General features: G+C 42.1%; 1 protein-coding gene across 1 annotated transcript in view; it reads left to right on the top strand.

Annotated features, from left to right (window-relative positions):
• Positions 1-21,218, top strand: part of LOC106889493 (A-kinase anchor protein 13-like) — a 113,793-nt gene that overhangs the window by 47,497 nt on the left and 45,078 nt on the right. Inside the window, exons 3-4 of the mRNA XM_014944572.1 lie at positions 2,256-2,383; positions 14,446-14,490. Of these exons, the coding sequence (XP_014800058.1) occupies positions 2,363-2,383; positions 14,446-14,490 (66 nt within the window). The 5' untranslated portion in view covers positions 2,256-2,362. The remainder of the gene's footprint in view (positions 1-2,255; positions 2,384-14,445; positions 14,491-21,218) is intronic.

Genomic DNA, 21,218 nt, shown 5'->3' with positions numbered 1-21,218 from the left:
CAGGAAAGGAAGATGAGGAGAAGAAATCCACGTGGAGAAATCCTTCTTCTGAACTGGGTGTGCCTAGGGGTGGGGGAATTATCCCGTCACAGTTTCACAGGAAGCAGAGATCAGTTCTTTGGGGAATTGATTTTTGATACGGACAACCTTACTGATTGTGCGGGCTCTTTACATACAGAACTAAAATATATATCTAAGACTTTTTAATATTCTTCGCTTCTTCCTGTAGCAATGTGAAAATTCCTACAGAATAAAAGCAAACAAATAAAAAAATCAAAAAGCCCAGAGGAGGAATTTTTATGATCTTGTATTACTGCTTTTTATTGCTAGGCCAGTTGATTTTCTCTGCTTGCTAACGCTTTCCAAGTCCTGAACATCCAAGTGAGTTTGCATGTGCGTCTCCATAAACACACCCTCATGCCTTAGTAGGTAGATATGATGAAAAACCTGGGGTGATTCACAGCTTACTCACTATTTACAGTGTTAGCCATACCTTATTGCTTGTCCCTTCAAAGGAATAGCAGCAAACCCTGCTTTCTCTGCCAAAATATTACAAGTATGGTATTAAAAGCCAAGTTATCAGTGTCTCACAAATGAATGAACCCACTGTATTGTTGTAGTGTATGCCCTGGAGAGAGCTGTTACTTGGAGATCAACGTGGAATGGGTAGTAGGAGCCTTGGGTTAACATTGCTTGCTTAACGTAGTTAATCATTGCTTTATCAAACAGTAACCATCTTTTAAAATGTGGTCCCGAAAGTAATGCTACAGGAATGCCGGAGGGAAGTTCCAGTCTGTTTGTTTGTGACTGTAAGGATGGTTTTTACTGGTTAATAAATTCAAAGAGGGTTTGCGTGCTCTTGATTGGGTTTTGAGAGTTCAGGCAATTCTTCTTTCAGCTCCAGTAGTTTGCCATAAGAATATACTCAGAAATGTGTGACAATGCAATGAAGAAATTCATGCACAATCCTGATACTTTAAGAAGAACAAGAGGACAAACTTTTTTTTTCCAATTTAGTCTACATTTAAATATATGTACTTGTAGTAAAATGCCTTTTAGCACTCAGAACCCTGTGGTGTCTTGCAAAACAGTCTCCCCATTTGTCAGCAGGAACCACCAGCAGAATGGATAAAAGAGACTTGTAGCAATAAATCTTAAGAAAACATTGTGTAAAACCAACATTGGGGTGTCCAGGTGATGCTGTTTCTTGTGCAGATGAATGAGTGCGATTTGTTGTGCAATGCATTATCTTCCAATGTTGTACGTTCCCCAGCTCATTCACACAATACAATTGATTTCCCAGCCGGTAACTAGTTTTGCCATTGTTACTTCTGTGCCTGTAATTGCACTTTGAACTTGGCAGGTTGGCTCAGGCTGTGAGATTCCCTGATTACGGATGCTTTCCCAACGGGGAGAGCGCAGGGGCAGAGTCTCCTCTGTCTGGAAGAACAGGAGGAGGCAGTCGGTGCGTCGCGCTTGCGTTCGGTGATGTGTGTGTGTGTGTGTAGCCACAGCCTTCCCTGGTGTGGTAACCAAATGATGGCCTAAGGTGCCCTGATGACTTTGATTTAACTAGTAAAATCTCCCACACAGCATTTAATAAGCTAAAGCCCAATCTGGGCTTTTTCTTCTTTTGACATTTAACCCGCTTGAACTGCTGTTTCCAGGTGTGCTCAGTAGACCAGATTCATCCCTGTGGATGAATTTTACTGAGCAGATTTTGTTCCAGAGCCCATGGAAAAGGGCTGGCAATCCAGAAGGGTTTGGCAGAGCTTGCTGGTAGATTTAAGCTTCATCTGCTGGCCATCACCTGCCATCATCTACTTTTGGCACTTTCGCTCCATTTAAAATACCTTGCTGTAAGGGAGTTCACAAATAGTTGGTGAAGTCTGTCTTGGAGGGGTTGTGTCTAAGATGGGTGAGGGACAACAGATCAACAGCTTTGAGAATAAACCAAATAGCAGGACAGTAGCAAATACAACTTGGCAGCACAATTATTCTTAGATGCTGCTGGATGCTCATGTGGTTTTATATTCAGTGTGGTCTTTGCCCTGTGTCTGCTCTTGGAGTCCTGGGGTGGGTCACAATGCAGGGCTGCCACGGGAGGCAACGCATACCTCCCCAAATGGCTAGCAAGGTAGAGGATGGTTTCCATCTCCCTTGGTGAAGGTTTTGCCGTGCCAGCTTAGATGTTGGGACCCTCAGCAGCCATGCTGTTCCCTGCACCTAGTGACTCCCTTTTCCCTCTCTTCCAGGAGCTGAGCATCGTCATCTGCCCTGCTCCTCCCTGCTTGGTGTGAGAACGGCCTGAAGGACGTCTTGGAGCCACCTGTACTGCTTCATGCAGTTAAAGTAAGGTTAAATGTTTTGGCAGCTCTTTCAGGTATAAGTGAGGGTTGAGGTGAGGGATTTGGGGGAATGGGTTTGCCCGGCTTGTCAGCAGGAGGGGATGCTGACACCGAAACACATGTTGTAAGCAAATTTGACAGGTTATTTTGCCATAAAATACAACTTCTTTGCATTGGAAGCAAAAAAAAAAAAAAAAAAAAAAAAAAAAAAAAAAAAAAAAAAAAAAAAAAAAAAAAAAAAAAAAAAAAAAAAAAAACCAAACACAAAAGAAAGGGGGTGTGTGGTCTCAGCCCTTACATCAACCATATGCTGTGGTGTAAAATAGCACTTAACACTTAGAGCATCAGCTGTTTTTCAGTATTATTTTAAGAGAGGACTTTCATGTCCCCGGGGCAGGCATGTGGCTACAGCCTGAGGATTTCTGTGGAAGTCGGTCAGGATCAGAGCTCGGGTCCATGGGGCTCAGGTCCCGCCGGCTGCGGGTTGGATGTGCCTCCCGATCATCATGACAGCCATTTGTCTGTCTGTCCTGGAGCAGTCGTGGCATTGAGGCTTCTGGGTTTGTTTTTCTATTAAGACCAGCTTCTCAGTGTGGTGAACCAGATCAGGGGATGGATCTGACCTAAAAGCGAATATATGGTTATTGCGTTACTGACAGTAGCTGTTCTGACTCATGGAGTTACACCCATTCTCTCCAAAAAGACTTGAATTTGCAAAAACTGTTAGCCTGAAGCAAAGAAACTGCGAGAGTCTTGCTTGGAAATGGGCGCTTGCCGTGCAGGAGCTCTGTGGAGGGAGGGAGGAAGGAAAATCACCGCAAGCTGCCTCTTCTCTCCTCCCACCATCTCTAACCTGTTTACCTTCTGCAGTGTCTCACATTTTCCATGGCCTTGCCTGAGAAGACCAGTGCTTTAACCATACTGGGTCCAAATCATTTGGCGTTACTGAGCTGTGGCAACAGCTGGGTGGATTAATCATAAACTGCTGTTACTGTAGAGAGACAAGTACTTATTGTAATTATTTGGGTTTCCTTTTTTTTTTTTCCATGGGGTTGGGCAGGGGAATTTTACCTATTTGCAGAACTTGATGAAAAAATGAAGTCTTTGGCAAAACTCTGAATGAAACCTGGTTTATTGGGAATGAATACATGGCTGCTGAGAGCTGGTCTCCAGGTTCATCATGAACATCGATGCTCGTTAGCTGAATATATGGGGGTGTGTTTAAAGGAGGAACGCTTGACAGCAACTGCTATGTAAGAGAAGCACTATATGGCTTGATTTGACTTTAATTTCTTAACTTGCTGCTAATTTCTGGAGCGTGTTGGGCTTGCAGCGAGCAGTGCTTGATGCTGAGGAAGATGCCAGACCCTTCCCGGGACCAAGGGGGTGACTTCTTCCTTGCATGGCAGCAGCAGAGAAATCTCCAGGGAGCCCCAGCACAGGCAGTGAGAGCTGCTCACCTGAGCTCCTGCCTGGGAACCAGCCCCTGCATCCCGTCTGATTTCTGGGTGTGCCTCCTCTGAAGGATCTGGGAGAAAAAAAAAGCTAAAGTGGAGTTTAGGAGCAGCATTCTCACACTCGTTTCTTTTTTTTGCCTGCTAGTCTAACATTTCCATAATTGTGCTTATAATTATAATCTTTTCATTTCATTCATGCAGTGGTAACTGCTTAATGAACTTGATGTTAATGAGCTCTGTAACATTTAAAATAGCTGTGTAACTTGGGAAAAAACCTCACCAAGCCCCGGTAATAAAGGGATGTATTTCCACTCCCCAAGTTTAATCCCGCGTTATAGCGTAATTGCAGAGAGTTGCCTGGCTGGGGAACAGCTGCACAGCGTGGGCTCTGGGTTCTGCATAGCTGCTTGTCCCCGAGCTGGGGTAATAAATGATTTACTGGGGAGGCTGGGACCTGTGGGCACTTAACCCCTTCCATTCCCGAGAGATCGGTCTGAAAGGCCACTTTGTAAAAGGCAGTTGAAAGAAATGATTTCAGGTGGGAAGTGGGGTGTCTGTTTGCAAAGTTTGCATTTTTGGGGGTGAGGTAGCCACAGGAAAGCTCGACCCCAGAAGGTGGGGTAGCGAAATTAGGTAGAATTTATGCTTATTTGGGTTTTTTTTACTTGATGCTTTAATTAATTTAAAAATCAGATTGGAATGAGTTTTCTCTCTTGTCTATTTTGGAGCTATAATACTTTCTGTTGCTGGGGGTTTTAGTTTTTGTGTGGCATTCCCTGGGTGTGTAATGCAGTGCAGCGTCCTGGGAACAGAGCTACAGCTCTCATTTTTCCACTCTGGGAACGTGGTACCAAGTGACTCCATCATTGCACTCTCTGGGTAAATGATGTGCATTTTTTGAGACAGTCATGTCTTAGAAAGGATCCTCCAGTAAAACGAGCATATTCTGTGACTACCTAAATAAAATATTTGTTACAGGAGAGTATTTTTCCCATAGTTTTCTGAGTTGAAAGAAAGGGAACGCTTAGGAAGAAACAACTCTTAATTTTCCAGTGGCAGATGCGGTTGTTCTGTGCCACAGGGAGTGGGGTTAGCACAGGTTCTCCAGTAGGAAACCTGAAGTTTCAGATGAAGTTTTCCTCTTCTGGAAAAAAAAAAATACCAGCCAGGCTTTCCCTGAGTAAGTCCATGATGCCTAAAGCCACAGAGCAGGAGCGTTTGCAAAAGGGAGCCTAGAGGGAAAAGTGAGTCTGATGGGTTCTTCGGAGAGGAAGAGCACATTAAAACGTCGAGTACCAAAGCTGCTCTGACCAAAATGAGAGTGGAGGCGTCTCTTGGTCTTGATGCCAATTTTTCCAACCCTACCTGTGGTTTTAGCAGTTAAGGTTGGTGCATGCACTTATTAAAATATGCATTGGATAACTACCTGGTTCGCACATGCTGGGAAACATTTAATAATATTCCTCAGCATGAAAACGTGCACGGTGCTTTGGTGCTTTCTTCTGCGCAAACATCGCTGCTCAATGTGGTTCCTAAAATGACACAGCTCTGAGAGTCAGGGGAATAATAAGGTGGAGAAAGGTTTTTAGAATACACACTGTAGTCAAGACTTGTTGGAATCAATAGTGAGAGGCGTTGGTCTCTCCCTCTGCAAGGCTCCAGGCATTTCGGTGCTGGTGACAGCTGTCCTTCGTGTTGATCCTTTTATACACTTGGGTGAAATACTCCCCAAGTCCCTATTCTTTGTCTGGCGCTGAGCGTCCCCAGATGCTGTCAATCCCATATAATGCATCTCTGCTTTCAAAGGTAACTAGCACCTTTCCTGATGCTTCTGCCTCGGCTGCCCAGCTTGATACTTTCTGGGATGGACCCCAATTCTGCAGAAAATTCTGGTTTTACTAGTCCTTTGAAAATTGGAGCTTTTCAAGAAGTTCCTCATTAAGCACCTATAATCTCTCTTCCAAACATGAGCTGGTTGTCATTGAGAGCTTCCCTGCAATTTACTGCCAAAATGTGTATTCAAACTCCAAAGTTTATTGGAAGGTATAAACTGGATTTTAGTCATTTAAGGAGGCATGTAGAATGTCTGCTAAGGATTTCTGGAAGTTAATATTTGAGCCTGAGATAAATGTCTGGTGCATACGTGAAACAGCTGCCCCAGAACCTGTTGGAAGACTTAATTTGAGTATAAACATACGTGTGCTTTTGCGTACATGCTGCACTTTAATCCAAGTCGGCTGTTAGTTCTTAACTTTATTAGGATGTAGCTACTTGAACAGAAGATGGGGTCTGTGATTTTTATTTTATTATAGCAGCGTGATAGCTCCTTTTGAAACATCGTTTGGATTTTACAAATCGGTATCTTAAATATTGTTTGCCATTAGTAATATTTTAAAGGAAAAAAAAAAATGGACAAGCGAGGGCAGGGTTATATCTTATTACAAGTTAATTGGTTGACAGTATGTGTGTATTGTAAAATGGGAAATTAATCATCCTGTGTTGATGACCCTGGGACATTTACAAAAGGCTGGTCTTTATGTTGCACAAATAGATTCCGGACACAGGAAAGAGGCTTATGACAAGAGGATGAGATCAGTTTGTATAATTAGAGCTAGCAAATAATCCTTTTACTCTCTGTTTTTCCAACTTTTACAGTATCTTTCTGTATTTGAAGTCGAGCATATGGAATGTAGAATGATAGCTGCTGTGATTTCAGTTTTGTGGGCTTGTTTTTTGTATCTACTAATGGGTGAAGAGATGGGAGCAGGGAAACCAGATGTGCGCATTTGAGAGCGATTGCTGCCTTCCTCTGCCAGGCACAGGGAATGGTGCTGCTTTTATTAACCCCACACTGCTTCATCCTTTTCCAGGCTTTGGCTAGGAGTTAAGTAATCCATTGAATTATATATATATTGGTTTTTTTGACAATTATGAGATTGAAACGGTGCAAAAGAAGAAACTCAGTCCTGAGGCTACAAGTATTTGGCCAGGTATTCATCTCTGGAGTAAGGCAGGGCTGGAAGAGCTGGGTAGGGGGCTTAATAGAGTGTAAAGAAGACTTAAGCTTATTTTAAAATTCTATTTACTATTTATTATTTAATTTTTATTATTTATTATTTTTATTATTTTATTTTCTAGCCTGTACCTTAGCTTTGTGTTGAGCTGTGTTTTTTTGGGAAGGATAAGGGGATGCATTTGGGGAAGGGGAGGTGTCATGTCCCGCCTGGAGCACGGGTGACCCTGGAGCAGCGGTGGGTGCAGCCCAGCTCCCAGCCCAGGAGCAGCGCTGGGCCAGTTCCTGCTGCCAGGAAGCTGGGCTACATTAAGGAAAGCGAGTTAATCTATATCCAGAGCATTTTATTAAATCATCAGTCAATTAAATCAGTGACGCTCTGTTAGCCTGCGTTCCAGCAAGGCTCCCGGCCCCTCTGCTGCGGAATAACCTGGCAAGTTGTTCAGCTGCAGCAACTGCTTGACTTCTGTTTGGTGGGCTCTGAATTTCACTGAATTTTTAGAGTTGGAAGGGACATAGAGATCATCTAGTCCAACTCCCCTGCTGAAGCAGGATTGCCTAGAGCTTGTCAGAGCATGTTACTCAGGAGCATCCAGGCGGGTCTTGAAAATCTCCAAGGAAGGGGACTCCACAACCTCCCTGGGCAGCCTGTTCCAGGGCTCTGTCACCCTCACCGTGAAGAAGTTTTTCCTCATATTTGAGTGGAACCTCTTATGTTCCAACTTGTGCCCGTTGCCCCTCGTCCTCTCCCTGGGAACCACTGAAAAGAGTCTGGTTCCCTCCTCCTTCAACCCTCCCTTGAGATACTTGTCAGCATTAATAAGGTCTCCCCTCAGCCTTCTCTTTTCCAGACTAAAGAGTCCCAGCTCTCTTAGTCTTTCTTCATAAGGGAGATGCTCCAATCCTTGAATCATCTTTGTTGCCCTTTGCTGGACTCAAAGATGATTCAAGGATTGGAGCATCTGCCTTATGAAGAAAGACTGAGAGACTGGTATGTGAAGGCCACAGTATTGAGCTTTCCGACACTGTTAAAAAGAAAAAAAAAGAGGGTATTTTAGGCTGATTTTGCAATTTAATATGATGTTCTTCGATTTTTTTCTGGGGGTAGAAAGGCATAATGAAGTTTTGTTTCTTTTCCTTGCTGTGAAAGCAATCTGCATGCGTCTGGTGCGCCTTCGGAGGCGAGTGGTGGTAGAGCCAGGCCAACACAAAACGCCTTTAAACCTCCTTTCCATTGCTCGCAGCCAAAAGAAACTCCTGTGTGTTTGCAAGTGAACGGCAGCATATGGTTTTGTTTGCAGACAGGACACAGCTGGGAAGCAGGATCACCTGTGGAAATGCTGCAGGAGGGATGTATTTATTATTATTTTTTTTTTTAAGCAGTGAATTTAGTGACAAAACATAACCTTCAGCAATTAACATAAATTCAGATGACTGTACACGAGTGTCTGGGGTTATTTTAGTTCTGAGAGCAGCTGTGATAGTAAACACAATGCTGCAATGTGCTGGTAACTTGTTTGCTGCCACACGTTTGAAGTGAAGTGTGGTTTCCCGTTTCCTCACCTCCTCTCCTTTCCACGATCGATGGCTTTTGCTGGTGGTATCACTTTCCTATGCGTCTGCAAAATAACCTTGGGATGGGTTATTTCTCCTAATTCCTTCTATTTCTGACTAGATATGTAAAATTATGCATTTTAGCCATGAGGAAAGTTGTTCTGGATTTAGTAGCATGATGCCTGGAAGGATGTGTGGTCATCTGCTGTCTTAAGGTTTATTTTAGCAGCTATAATTGCAGTTACTCTATTTATACAAATTTCTCCGTGCACATCATTGAGGAACTGGGTTATGGGTTTATTTCTCCTGCCCAAGCTCTCTATAGCTTTTGACCTGGATTTTTTTAGTTTCCTTGCACATGGATTTTAAGGAGAGGGCATTAATCGACCAATTAGAAAGCTCGTTCATTTTATGAATGGCGAGTTCTGGAGTTCATTCAGTGTGAGTGAAACTTGTGGGACAGGGTATGAAGAAACCTGTGTCTCACCCAGCACCGCAGGGTGAGAGTAAGTTATTGCAGATCTGAACTTTGTAGGAAGATACCCAGGAAAAACGCCAAACAAGAAAATACAAGTAGTAAAAAAACCCCTCAAGTCATTGTTTCTTTCCATTTTCAGACTTTTTGCTACAGGTGAAAAAGAGAAAAAAAAAAACCAAAAAACCAAAACCTAAACCAAAATGCCAAACCAAGAAGGGTCTTTTTCAAACAATTGTATTATTAAAAAAAGTGAGGAGACTGGTGATGGGTAAAACAATGCATTAATGTCATATACCACTCATAAGAAACGGGGAATATTCCAGCTCAGTAATTCCCTTGACAGTAGGGGAGAACAATAAACTTGTGAAAGATGTTGCTATTTTAGTTCTCTTTGCATGAAATTCGTGGCTCCAGCAGGACTCTGTCTGTGTATGGCCGGTTGGTCTTCTCTCTGGTCCCCCCCCACTTGCTGTTTCCCCATCTTTATTTATCTTGTATAGTTTAGAGCAGGAGCACATTAATTCCTGAAACTCAATCCTCCTGCTACTTCGAAGCACTTCATAAATTAACATTTTGTAAAACCAGAGTGTGGGGGAGTGCCCTTGAGGACAGGGTGCTGTGTTGAATGAGAAGTGATGTGTTTTTGGAAGCTTGATTTTATTTTTGTAGTGCAGCTGTATAGAAGGAAGTGACACAGCCCAGCCGAAGGGGGTGGATGTGTGCTCCCTGGAAATCCTTGGATTTCTTTAAACTCTTTTACAGCTTATGGGCTGTTTGTCTAAAGGGTGAGGGTCTGAGGATTGGCTTTAATGCAGGTTCTCCCACTGTGGGTGTATTTATTGGTGGCAATGCTACAGTACAAAAGAAAGTCTGTTTATGGCTTATTCTCTTTCAAATAGCCAGCATGAAAAGCGCTTCTCTATTTTCTGTGGGATGTGTAGTTTGGACTACCTGGTGAAGTATAACTCCAGAGTCTTGAAGTCACAAAGTTTAGTCCTTTCAAGGACTGACATCCTTACAAACCAGTGTCGCAGAATGGTTTAAAAACAAGAAAATTCTGTTACGTTAAAAAAGATAAGAATAAAAATAAAATCCTCCTTTGACTTTCAGCCCGGCGATGCTGTGATGCGGTCCTCCTTACAGCTGGAAGGCCATCCTGCTTTCTCTGCATTTCTGCTTATCTATTCCAGTGCTTTCCATGCGATCTGTAACTTCATCAGATTTCTCCTTGTGTTTTTTGGCTGTTCTTTCCTACCCGCAGCCACAAGCTCTTTATGGCTAAGATTGTTTTTTGTACAGCTGGGAGTGCATGATTAAAGCTTTGCTTCTAAAATCAAATACTAAAATGAAAAGAAAAAAAAAAAGTGCAGTGGTTCAGGTAAGATTCAGCAAAGCTTAAACTTGAAGTGTATCTAAAACTGAAGTTTACCTAAGAAACCTTTAAAGCTGATCTTGAAAAGCTTGAAAGAATGGAAACAATTAAAACTGAAGAGTATTTAGTTCAGAGGAGAGAGGGAAGGGGGTAGGTAGGTTTTCCCAGGCATCATGCCACATGGATTAAATGTCCCTTGTCCTCTTGCTTGTTGCAGCTCTGGTCGGTGTTGGAGCTGAGAGGCGTTGTTCTTGTAGCTCTCCTTTCTAATGAAAAAAAAAAATTGCTAAACAGAAGACTCTGAGGCTAAGGTCTTCAGAACAGCACCGTGTTTTCTTTCTTATATACTCTTTGTATGGTCCGTGGAGCGAAGCAACGAGGAGTGGATGCTGGGAAGAATACAGAGCTGGGTGGTGAAACCAGTGTTTGATGCCAGCCTACAGCCAGGAAGGGCAAGCCTGAACAGGGAGTGATGGAGAAAAATCAAAAAGCCATTTTACATGGTGTTTCCTTACCGCTTGTGTGCGGGCTGGGCAGATCTGAGGACCATCGGCCTCACTTCCACATTTGTCCTTAAGATATCTACTTTGTCTGGGATGCCTAGAAGAAATAAGCTGACTAATTAAGGTTAAATTAAATGGTAGCTGGAAGTAGTGGATGAAGAGGATTTATTGCTAAGGCACTTGGTGTTTGTATCCCTTCCGACTGCCTGTGCTTGTTTGTACTCTCTTCAGGGCAGAAACTTTGTTTGCATTGACATTTTTACAGCACGTAACCAATGGAGCCCTAATCCTGGCTGAGGTTTTGGAAGCCACAGTAAAGCAAATAAATGCTTTTTTTTTCCCCTTTCCTTGTCAGATGTTACCATACCCAGAGAAATCAATCACAGTCGTTTGACCTCTTCCGTGAATTTTTTTGTGCAAAATAACGCTGAAGTTCTCTAGGAGAAACTTTAATACCACTCACTGCATTAATTCTCTAGTGCTTAACAGAGCAGAAAAGCAGTCTTCCCATTTTGAGAAGACTCCAGTAGCTTTCAATTTTACTGATCTGTGTAGATGTTGAAAACCACTGTTATTTTTAAGAGCTTGAACCTGGACTTTTATTTCATGTCCTAATTTCAAATATGCAAACGCAAGGGATTTCACTGTTATCCTAAGGGGGAAAACCTAATACAATTCCAGAAACACTGCAAGATAAGTGTCTGGATGGCTGCAGAACATGTGATAAAACTCCCAGATGCTGAAAATCGAAAGATTCAGCTATTTGCAAGAAATAATATGAATGTTTTAAGTATAGGCAACTGCTACCGGAGCAGAATTTGCTGGCTGCCATGAGGGTTCCCATAGCATGAATTTTTGTGATGGCTAGGAGCTGGGCGAGGGAGGTGGGATTTATATTTGCCTATTCTCCTTAGTTGGGCTTCCAAAGCAGTTCATGGGCAGCCCCACTGGTCTCGCAGTGGGGACAGGTATTCTCACTGCAATCTGCCATATCTGATAGAGCAAGTGCTACCTGCCTGAAAAGATAGAAGTCACTTTCTGGGGCTCAAAGCAGGCATCAACTTGAAGGATGTGCTCCTCTAATATTGGAGAAAACACAATTTAGCCTTTTTTGTCTTTTTCTTTCTTTCCTTCCCCCTCCCTCCTCTTATTTTTACACTTTAATTAACTATATTAGGGTCCTTCTGAATCTTGGTTTGATTATGACCAGCATGGTCTTTCTTTTGTTTTCCCTTTTCTTCCTTTTTCATTGGGTTTTCTTTTTATTTTTTAAAGGTTTTCAGTGGCTGTTCCCTGCCTACCCACTGATTGGAGAAGTTCCGTTGTCTAGAAACCTAAATTTAGTCCTTTGCTGACGCAGAGTAGTCATTCAGGCTTATCTGTCACTCAGTTTTTCTCATATGTTTTTGCCAAAACACTTCCTAACAAGATAAAATAAAATATCTTCCAAACCTGCCTGTCTGCTTGTAAAACTAAGTTTGCATCCTTTGAAAAATTGGACTGATGTGTGTATTATGAAATCATTTTAACTTACTGATGTGTAAGGGCCAGCTAGTAAGATAAGAGGGGGGAAAAAAAAAAATCTTCCTGGAAGAAGTATTTCTAGGATTTTTGTTTTCTTGTGTGACAAAACCAAGTGCTCACCAGCATCACCTTATTTCACTTCTGCTGCTTTGCATTTCTTTTGCCAAAACCCCCAATAAAAATGTTGTGAGTTTCAACCCTTAGGCCTCCCCTTTTTTCCTTGATGGGAAATGTCAATATTCTCCCTTCCTTACACATCAAGTATTTACTTCTTTTGGACTCTGTGACTTCTGGCACTTTTATTGCAGCCAAAAACCAACTCTGACTCTGAAAGACGTTACCCAGGGGGATTTTTTTAATGCCAGCCCATCCTTTCCTGACCTGTACGTGTCTTTCTCCTCTTTCCCATTTCTCCCTACTCAGCTGCTATCGGGCATCTGCTGGGAAGGTGACGGAGCAGGACAAAATGGTCTGTGGTTCTGTTGGATGGCAAAGATCTGAGACTTTGTAAAAATCCAATTGTGAAGGGAGCTTAAAAGGGAGGTTTTCCAACCATGGTTTAATTTCCATAAGACACAATACACACTCTTTGGCTGGATAACGTTTTGGTACCCCTGGTCAAGATGCTCAGGTTCAGAATGAGAGAAAGGCGTTCAGGTAGGTCATGAGGGAGATTGGCAGGGCTTGTGCTTATTTTTTTTTCTTTTTTCTTTTCTTTTTGAGCCCTCAGTAAGACTGGAATAGCAGGAGCGTGTTGTAGGGCAGAAGTGAGGATTTGCTTGCAGAGCTGGTTTTGGAGCTCAGCTGCCCTAACAATAGCTAGTGCTACTAGTCCCCTATTTTCATGAGTAAGTCAGTCTTTGTAAGAGCTGAAAATACAGGGAAAACGATCAAGCATAACCATTTTGAGGCATTCTTGCTGTTGGAAGGGGAATCTTGAGGCTGAAAATAGGTATGGATTTGACTAGATTTAAAACTATTGCAAAATATTCATCTGTCTCCTGGCTGCCTTGGAGGACCTTTTGCAGAGGGACTGTGTTTTGGTGAGCAAGCTTGGCCGGTAGCTCAGATGTTTTAGAGCAACCAGTACAAAAATGCTTCTTTGTAATATAAGGGGAGCGTGTGAGGGAGCAAGGATAGCTGGAATCAGCTAAGCAAACTTCGACTGTGGTTTAATTTCTGTCTCACTAAAGGCAAACTGTGGGATTTGGAAGAGAACGAAGTATGAACAAGATCCTGTGTTTTCTGTGTGAAAAGCAGAGTGGTATTTCATCCTTTTTTTAAAAAAAAAAAAAAAGGGTTTGAAGTATTTGCAGAGCATTACCAGTACTGCAGACACAAGCAACAGCAGAAATTCCATTTTTAATTGTTTTGCATTCCTTCATCGTAGGGTCCTGGGCTGCTTAATACGCACATTAAATGAAAACTTACAGCTTTTATTTAGGGTGAATATTTTCTACTGCAGTGGAGAAACTAATGCAAGCGAAATTCAGGTTCAACTGAATCAAAGCTCAATACAAATAACTTTCCCCAGGTCATATGGACATTCCAGGGGCAGGCAGACCTGAAAGAGGAAATTTTGTTGACTAAAATCACCTTGCTGGGAGGAGTAATGGTAGTTTTTTGACTATGAAAAATGCTGGTGCCAAAACATGAGCGTCATCTATTCTGAAGGTTTTTTTTCAGTTTTGCAAGGAGAATTTTTAATAGTTTGATTTTTAAATAGTTTTGAAACGTTTCTTGAACAAACAGTCCAGTGGGAGGGGAAAGAAAAGACACCAAAATAGCTTGGGCAAGGTAGTATCTGGCAGAGTAATTGGTCTTCTCCAGCAGCAGAGAGAACTACAAATCTTTATAAACATTTTTTGGGTGGGAGTGGGGGAATGTGTGGACAGATAGCAATTAAGGGTTGGGATATCTTCAGTGCCAATATTGTTGATGATTCAGATGAGCGCTTTGCTCTACAAATCATTTTAGAGTTGTCTTTGCCTAACGTGAGTATAAACTCAAAAAAAAAAAGGTGATAGAACCTTTTTTGATCTGAAAGAGAAAATAGAGAATTGTCGTGCAAGAGTGACTATGAGAAAAGTAATGTAGAGGTGATAATACAGCTTTGGAAATTTAATGTTCTGTAGAGTGTGAAGAAGTACTTACAATTTTACAAAAAATGTCTCAAATTTGTCTTTTTTGTTTCAGTGTTCTGAGGTCATGAAACTTAATCCACAGCAAGCTCCATTATATGTGAGTACAAAATTTAAACAGTTTTTTTTCCTCTCTTGCTATTCACCCAAAATGCCTCTTTTGGAGATACTGCTCCTTTTTTCTTTGCTCCCCAAAGACCTTATTTGTATTTATTGAATTGCAAATGCTCGGTGGTAATGCTCAGGTAAGTCACAGAGCTTCTCTTGTCTTTCCAGCAGACAATTTTAAAGAGGTTTTAAAACACGTTGTAATGTAGTCACTGTGCAGGCAATCCCCCTGCTTTTATATATTTTATTTTTTTTTTCCTCCCCAAAGCGTGCTGGGGCACATGGCTCTGCTCTGGCGACTTGATGCGTGGAGAGGCTGTGAGAAGAGATTGTTTGTGTGGAAAACAGGGCATCCCGGTGTCCGGTGCTTGCCCACTGTGATAATATTTTGCTGGTTGGTGTTTTCAACCGTGGCAGGGAGGAACTGGGAGCAGGGAAGGGCTGTGCTGCGAGCGCTGCAGCAGGGGATGCTTTACGTCAGCCTCCCAGGAGCCTGTAACCTCCATGGCTCCGTTAATGGGGAACAAGCTTCCTCTCTCCCTCTTGAATAGCAGCTTTGTTGCAGAACGTGGGGACTGTCAAATTAGACCTGGGTTTGTGGGGGTGTATGCACGTGTGTTACATTTGTGCCAAAGCTGCCAGCCAGGCTCATAACCGTTCGCTTTCCGTACAGCCATGCCATGCTCAGAGCAGGGAGAAACCATCCTGGGTTTATGGTCCTACCCCCGGACCTCACAAACTAGGTTAGAGCTGGGTGCAAAGATGGAAAATTTGGGGAGAAAATTGCTTGCAAATGTGGCTTTTAAGGGGAAGAAAGGAGAAACAGTTAGAGCTGGTGATAGACCTGTACCTTGGAAAGCGTTATGTGCTGTAAATAATGGATCGTATTGACCTTTAATGCTGTGGAAGCTTTTAAATTTTGCCTGTGTTTAATTACCAGCTGGAATTTTGTACTGGAATTTATTCTCTACTTACTGTGCTAATTCCTGTGCTTGAAGCAAGATTAAAACATTACGTAGTGTGACCTGACTTTGGGAGAATGGCTTTTCTGGCATATACCACCGTATTCTGTATTACTGTGAAACTAAAGGCTGCCTGAAATTTGTTAAATCACAAGCATACTGAGTGCACCTTGACTTTGAGGAAACTTCATTTAAATTTAGGACACATTAAAAGAGAATGAAAGTTACGTGCAAATATTTGATGTAGAAGCTACTGTAGAAACATGAATGGTAGAAAGAAGGATAAAATTATCCTTATGTCTTTTGAACAGGGTATGACTTAACTAATCTGGAGGCTTTGTTTTCCCAGTCTTATCTTCTGACTTGGTTTATTTTCCCACCGTTTTGTGTGGGTTTGTATTTAATATGTAATACTAGAGAGGTATACTTAAAAGTCCTCATTCTCACATGATTGTGACGAGGACTGGGCTGAGGTCAAACGTAGCCTGGTGTAAAATAAAGATTATGTGGCACTCAGTGTTTCTTTGCAGTGCAAATAAGTTGATGACAACATTATTAATACATCAGTGACTCCCTTTTCTCTCCTCCTCTGCTGGCCAGGTCTATGTGCAAATCCTTTCCCTTTCAAAACAAACAAATTTTGGTAGCTGTGGGGGGCAAAAAGAGAAACTCAAGGACCTTGAAAATTCAATATTTAGTTTTCCTGTATGCTCTCAGTATAATATGCATAATATTAATATAATATAATAAACATTTTAAGTTCCGTTTTGTTTTTCAGGTGTTGTTCGTTGCCAGTTCAGCTCATCTCTAGTTGTTAGGTGTGAGCAGAACGTAAAGAAAAATGTATCTTCCTGGTATTTTTGTTTTTATTTGTCAAAAGGCAGACACAACAGTCCTGTGGTTCAGAGGTTGGTAGGTGAATACCAAACCTCATCAGGTTCCTTCTTCGACATGATGTCAACTCTGTTTCTGTGTATAGGCTCCTTGAGCTTGTTTTCAAACAACTGAGAACAGTGTTCTGTGAATTTCTCCATAAGGAATTTCATCTCTGTGAAGTAAACATTTGGAAATAACAGGCCTTACAGAGACGCCAGGGGATCTCCTTACATTTGTCAACTTCCAGGAAATATTGCTTCCCCAAAATTTTACCCTTTTGCTCTTTACACCTTTGTATTGCATGTGTTGCACTCTTCCTCTTTTAAGCCAGTAGTTTAGATTCAAGATTACTTAGTTTTGTTTATTATTTTTTTTAATCTTCCATGAGTTTCATCCTGAAAGCTCCGTTTAGTAGTAGTTTTTATCATAAGCAGCGTTACTGAGCTCCTTTTAGGAGGAGAAAGTGAAAATGATGTCTCCAGTTCAGTTCCTGGAAGCCAATTAGAGAGCTAGAGCACGTCTCATCCTATGTGATCGTTACCAGGTTGCCCAGATTAATACCGTACAATTATGAAAAGTGTTTTGGGAACCTGAGGTTTCCCATGTACTTGGGACCAAAGTTTTGTGGGTGATGGAAAAAGGGGTACTTCCATGTACACACTAACAGAGTAATAGAGATTCCTATATTATTCATAACACGTAAATAGAGAGAAGACCACCTGCTGCATCCTCCTTGGTACCTTTTTTTTGGCTGCTTGGACTTTTATTTACCTTTTATTTATGTGAAAATAGCTGCCCTGCCTCTGCAGAGTTTATGACCACTGGGATGAGACTACTGGCCTTTGTAAGTGTAAATATTAAGAGATAAGGTGGAAAAAGCATCCTGTATGAGTGTCGTGTTTTTGTGATTAAATAAGTCTGTCCCACTTAAGCATTGTCTGATTGTTCCACTGGTCGATGAGGTTGCCAGGAACTGGAGCTAAGTGTTATATTGCTGCTGGTTTGGGCTGGGACACGAGCTCAGCCTTTCCTCTGTAGAGAGCTGCTGGCTTTTTCAGATGGTCCTCCCAGGAGCTTTGTATCTCTTGCCCAGTGCTGTTCGTTACCTGCCGTTAATGCTGCTTAACGGCCCTTCTTGGCCCTGGAGCTTGGTGCTGCTCAGAGCAGCATGGTCATGGGGCAGAGGAGCTCATGCCAGGAGAGATAGAGCAGCGAAGCGTTCCTCAATATAGCACAGGGAAGGTGCACCAAGTGAGATACCGTTAATGCTGGTGCTTAAACAGGCTGTAGGTCAAGCAGTTATCCCATCTGTACCACTGTCAACACCTAATTGCCTTTATAAAAGGCAGCGTTACTTCGCGGAGCCTGTGGCGTAATATTGTGGTGTGAATGTGGAATAAAGATGTTCAACCCCCCTTCCTCAGCTCTCTCGGTGGGGTACTAATGAGCTGCTGTCTTACTGCCAGCAGTGATGTTCTCAAGGGGGTGGTAGGGTGAGAAAGTCACTGACAGGGGTTTTCTGTGGTTCATGTAACTGTGATGATGAAGGTTCGAGTTCTCCCTATTACGGCAGTGGTCTTAAACTTTGTGATACGAGCTTGACTTTAATGCCGAGGTCTTCCCCAGAGCCATAATCAGCATAGTGTGGGGAGGGTTTTGGCAGAGAACAAGCTTTATCTCCTAGCTTTTTCCCTAGCACGGGTTTAGGTTACAAAAAGCAACTGTCATTTGGCTGGATTTGAGCGTATCTGATTTCTGTTGCTGCTGCTGTCATGGGTTGTCTTCTCTCCAATGTGTAATTATAGGCATCATGCTTTGCATAGTCGTTGGTGCAACTATGGATATTCTGTGGAAAAGGGAATATTCTGTAATACAAGGTCCTTAAAATACATTCATTTTTTCAGGTGCATTTTACTGCAGGATGTGCAAGAAAAAGAAGTGGCTGGACAGTCCTTTGGTTGTCTGCCTCAAACTGTAGTTGGGGACATCTCTACTGATGCACAGATGTTGGATTAAATCTAAAACTATCTTTACATACATCCTACTTTAATTTCAATGCTGTCCCAATGGTATGGGAACTCAGTTGAGCACAGTGTAGTGGATGAAGGATAGTGTTTGAAACTTTATTTCTGATCTGCCTGGGGCTTCGTGCTTGGGAAGTACAGGGTCTCAAAGCTGAAGGACTGAATCATTCCAGGTGGAGTCACTCCGAATCATTCAGGTAGAATGAGAGGGTTGCAGAAGGCTTTGGCTGATGGGAGATGGGAAGTTGGGAGCTTCAGTTTGTTTGCTTTTGTTAAGTTCTTGCAATAACCTCGCTGATCATCACACTTTTATAGAAGTTGTGTATCTCTACCAATGAAAGTCAAAATTTCAACTTGAGTGTTGTAAGGTACTTCCTAGCTATTGTCAGTATGTTATTGGAATATCCAGATCATCCAGGAGTATGCAGATAGGAAAAAACATTGTTCTAAACAATGGAGGTTCATTATTGTGACCTTTCTTGTTGTGATTCATAGAATCATAGAATGGTTAGAGTTGGAAGGGACCTTAAAGATCATCGAGTTCCAACCCCCCTGCCATGGGAGGGGACACCTTTCACTAGACCAGGTTGCTCAAAGCCCTATCCATCATTAAGATCTCTGTTTATAAATTAAATAATTTAAATCAGTCACTTAGTTTAAACTCAACTGTTGCTAACATCCAGGGAAGCAAAATAAAATAGGGAACAGCTTTGTAAAGATGAAGCGTTGATCTTTTTATAAACGTTATCATTAATTGAGAATCCAGCAGAGTATGCAGCAGGAGATTTAATTGCAAAAGGATCAAGGATCACAAGCTGTGTCCTCATTTTCTAACCAAACTTTAATAAATATAAAGTGCATGTGAGTGAATGACCAAGGCCAGATCTTCAGCCGCATACAATGTCCTGAAAATATTACTTCAAAAATAACCCGCGTGGCTTCCTATTTCAGCCTCTGCTAACTATAGGATCTTTGTAACGTTACTGACTCTTCTTCTAACCCACTCGCCTCTCCTGCTGCTCTGAAATCAGTGTTGGGTTTTTTTAGAAGCAGCGTTGGGTATGAATGTGTTGGAACAGGACTGGAGTAACATGCAGGGGACAAGTTGGGAAGCATTGTCATCTTCTCTTGATTACTACCAGGGCTACAACCTTAGATCTGCCTTTAAGACAGGAATGTTTTTTCACGGAGATAATGATCAGTGGGTGTGAAATGGAAAAGATTAGCAGCTGGAGAAGGATGATGTATCGCTGCAAACTTTTTTCCTTTTTCCTTTTTGATTAAAAGGAACAAACTTGTTTTAAATCACAGCACTCCTCCTTTGCCTGGTTTGTCTAAGGTGTGCCCACGTTATTTGGAGTGACAAACCCAAATGTGTCATAACTGGTGATTGCATGGGAGGGCAAACACTTAATTGATAAAAATGCTAACATTGACTTTGGTCTTTAATCAGGGCTGTGGATGGAGTCTCTTGTATAAACTGCCACTTACGAGCTGTGTAACCTGCAGAGTTTCTCAAGGAGAGTTTTTGATAGAGATGAGAGCTCCCACTTCCAAGCCAAAATGTCATGCAACTTAATGAAGTATGAACTTCAAAAGCCTCAGAAAGAATGCATGGACCCTCTCTCAGTGTAACCTGGGTGTTGGGTACAGTAGGTCCTCTGTTCTGTTAATGAATGAACTACTCCTGTAGATTTCCCAGAGTGTCCTGCTTTAATCTGAAATGGGAAGAAAAGGGTAATGCTGATAATGTTTTTCTCCCACTTATACATCTTACACAGGACGATGCCCTGCTGAAGTGCACTGTGTATTTCTGAGAAAAACAATTGCGATAACCTCTGATGTTCATGTTTTAAGGAAAGAATTCTCTTTTGAATAAATATTAAGGCATTAAAGAAAAAAGTTTGCACTACAGAGAGCTTGTGGCTTGTGGCAGCAGTGTCTGGACCACGCGTCGCGGTTCTCTGTGTCTGTAGTGAGATGTCGTGCAGACATCCCTGCCTGGCACCCGGGTTGTCACCGTGGCTGAAACCATCTCAGGTGTGACTTGTGCACTGTTTTGTGCTAAATAATTAATGATCTTCAGAAATCTCTACCAAAGGGACAAAAGGACAAAATTGAAATAACTTTATAATCCTACAGGAAAATGTTGTCATGAGATTGGCAGCTCTGGTTTAGTTACTTTTCTACTAATGTTGAATTTGTTTGCTTAGTGGCATCTGTGGTGACAAAGGCCACTGGGATGCCTGAATATCTTGAGATCAGTCCACCAGAAAAAGTAGAACATACCTCGCATGCTTTTGATGTGGGGATTTCTCACGAAAATCACTGTACAGAAGCCTTGTCTTACTTTCTCTCAAGGTCTTTAGGCAAGAGGAGAACCAGCCTTGATGTTTAGTTCAGCTCTGGGGTGAGAGGATCTGATAAACCTCTTGTCTCTTATTTGTTGGGTACTTGATTTCTTCTTAATGACAAAGTAGTTTTCTGCCCCACCTTCAACATGTCTTTGAATTATGAATGAGTGGAAGGCCTCTGAGCACCTTTTACAAATAAAAGATTTGCTTGTGGAAGAACCTGCTTCTTGATTGGTTTTAAGAAAGTTGGTTGGGGCGCCTGAATGAACTGATTTTTTGAGAGGTGCATATTGCAACTTGTCTGGTTCTGCTTTCATTCTACAGGCAAAATAGTTTCCTCACTAAACTGTGCTTGACCTCATCTTCTAAGTTTTTGTTACTTAGGTCCTTGATCCAGATTCTTTTCATCTTCCACTTCCCAAATTCTGGTCTACTTCATGCAAGAAGTCGTCCCTTCTGTTGAAATGGGCGTCTGGCAGCTGCCGCCTGAGCTCTGCTCCATGC

The sequence above is a fragment of the Calidris pugnax genome, unplaced genomic scaffold, assembly GCF_001431845.1.
Source record: "Calidris pugnax isolate Ruff unplaced genomic scaffold, ASM143184v1 scaffold70, whole genome shotgun sequence".
NCBI lineage: Eukaryota > Metazoa > Chordata > Aves > Charadriiformes > Scolopacidae > Calidris > Calidris pugnax.
The sequence above is the reverse complement of the archived record's forward strand: the minus strand, read 5'-3'. Positions and strand labels throughout refer to the sequence as shown.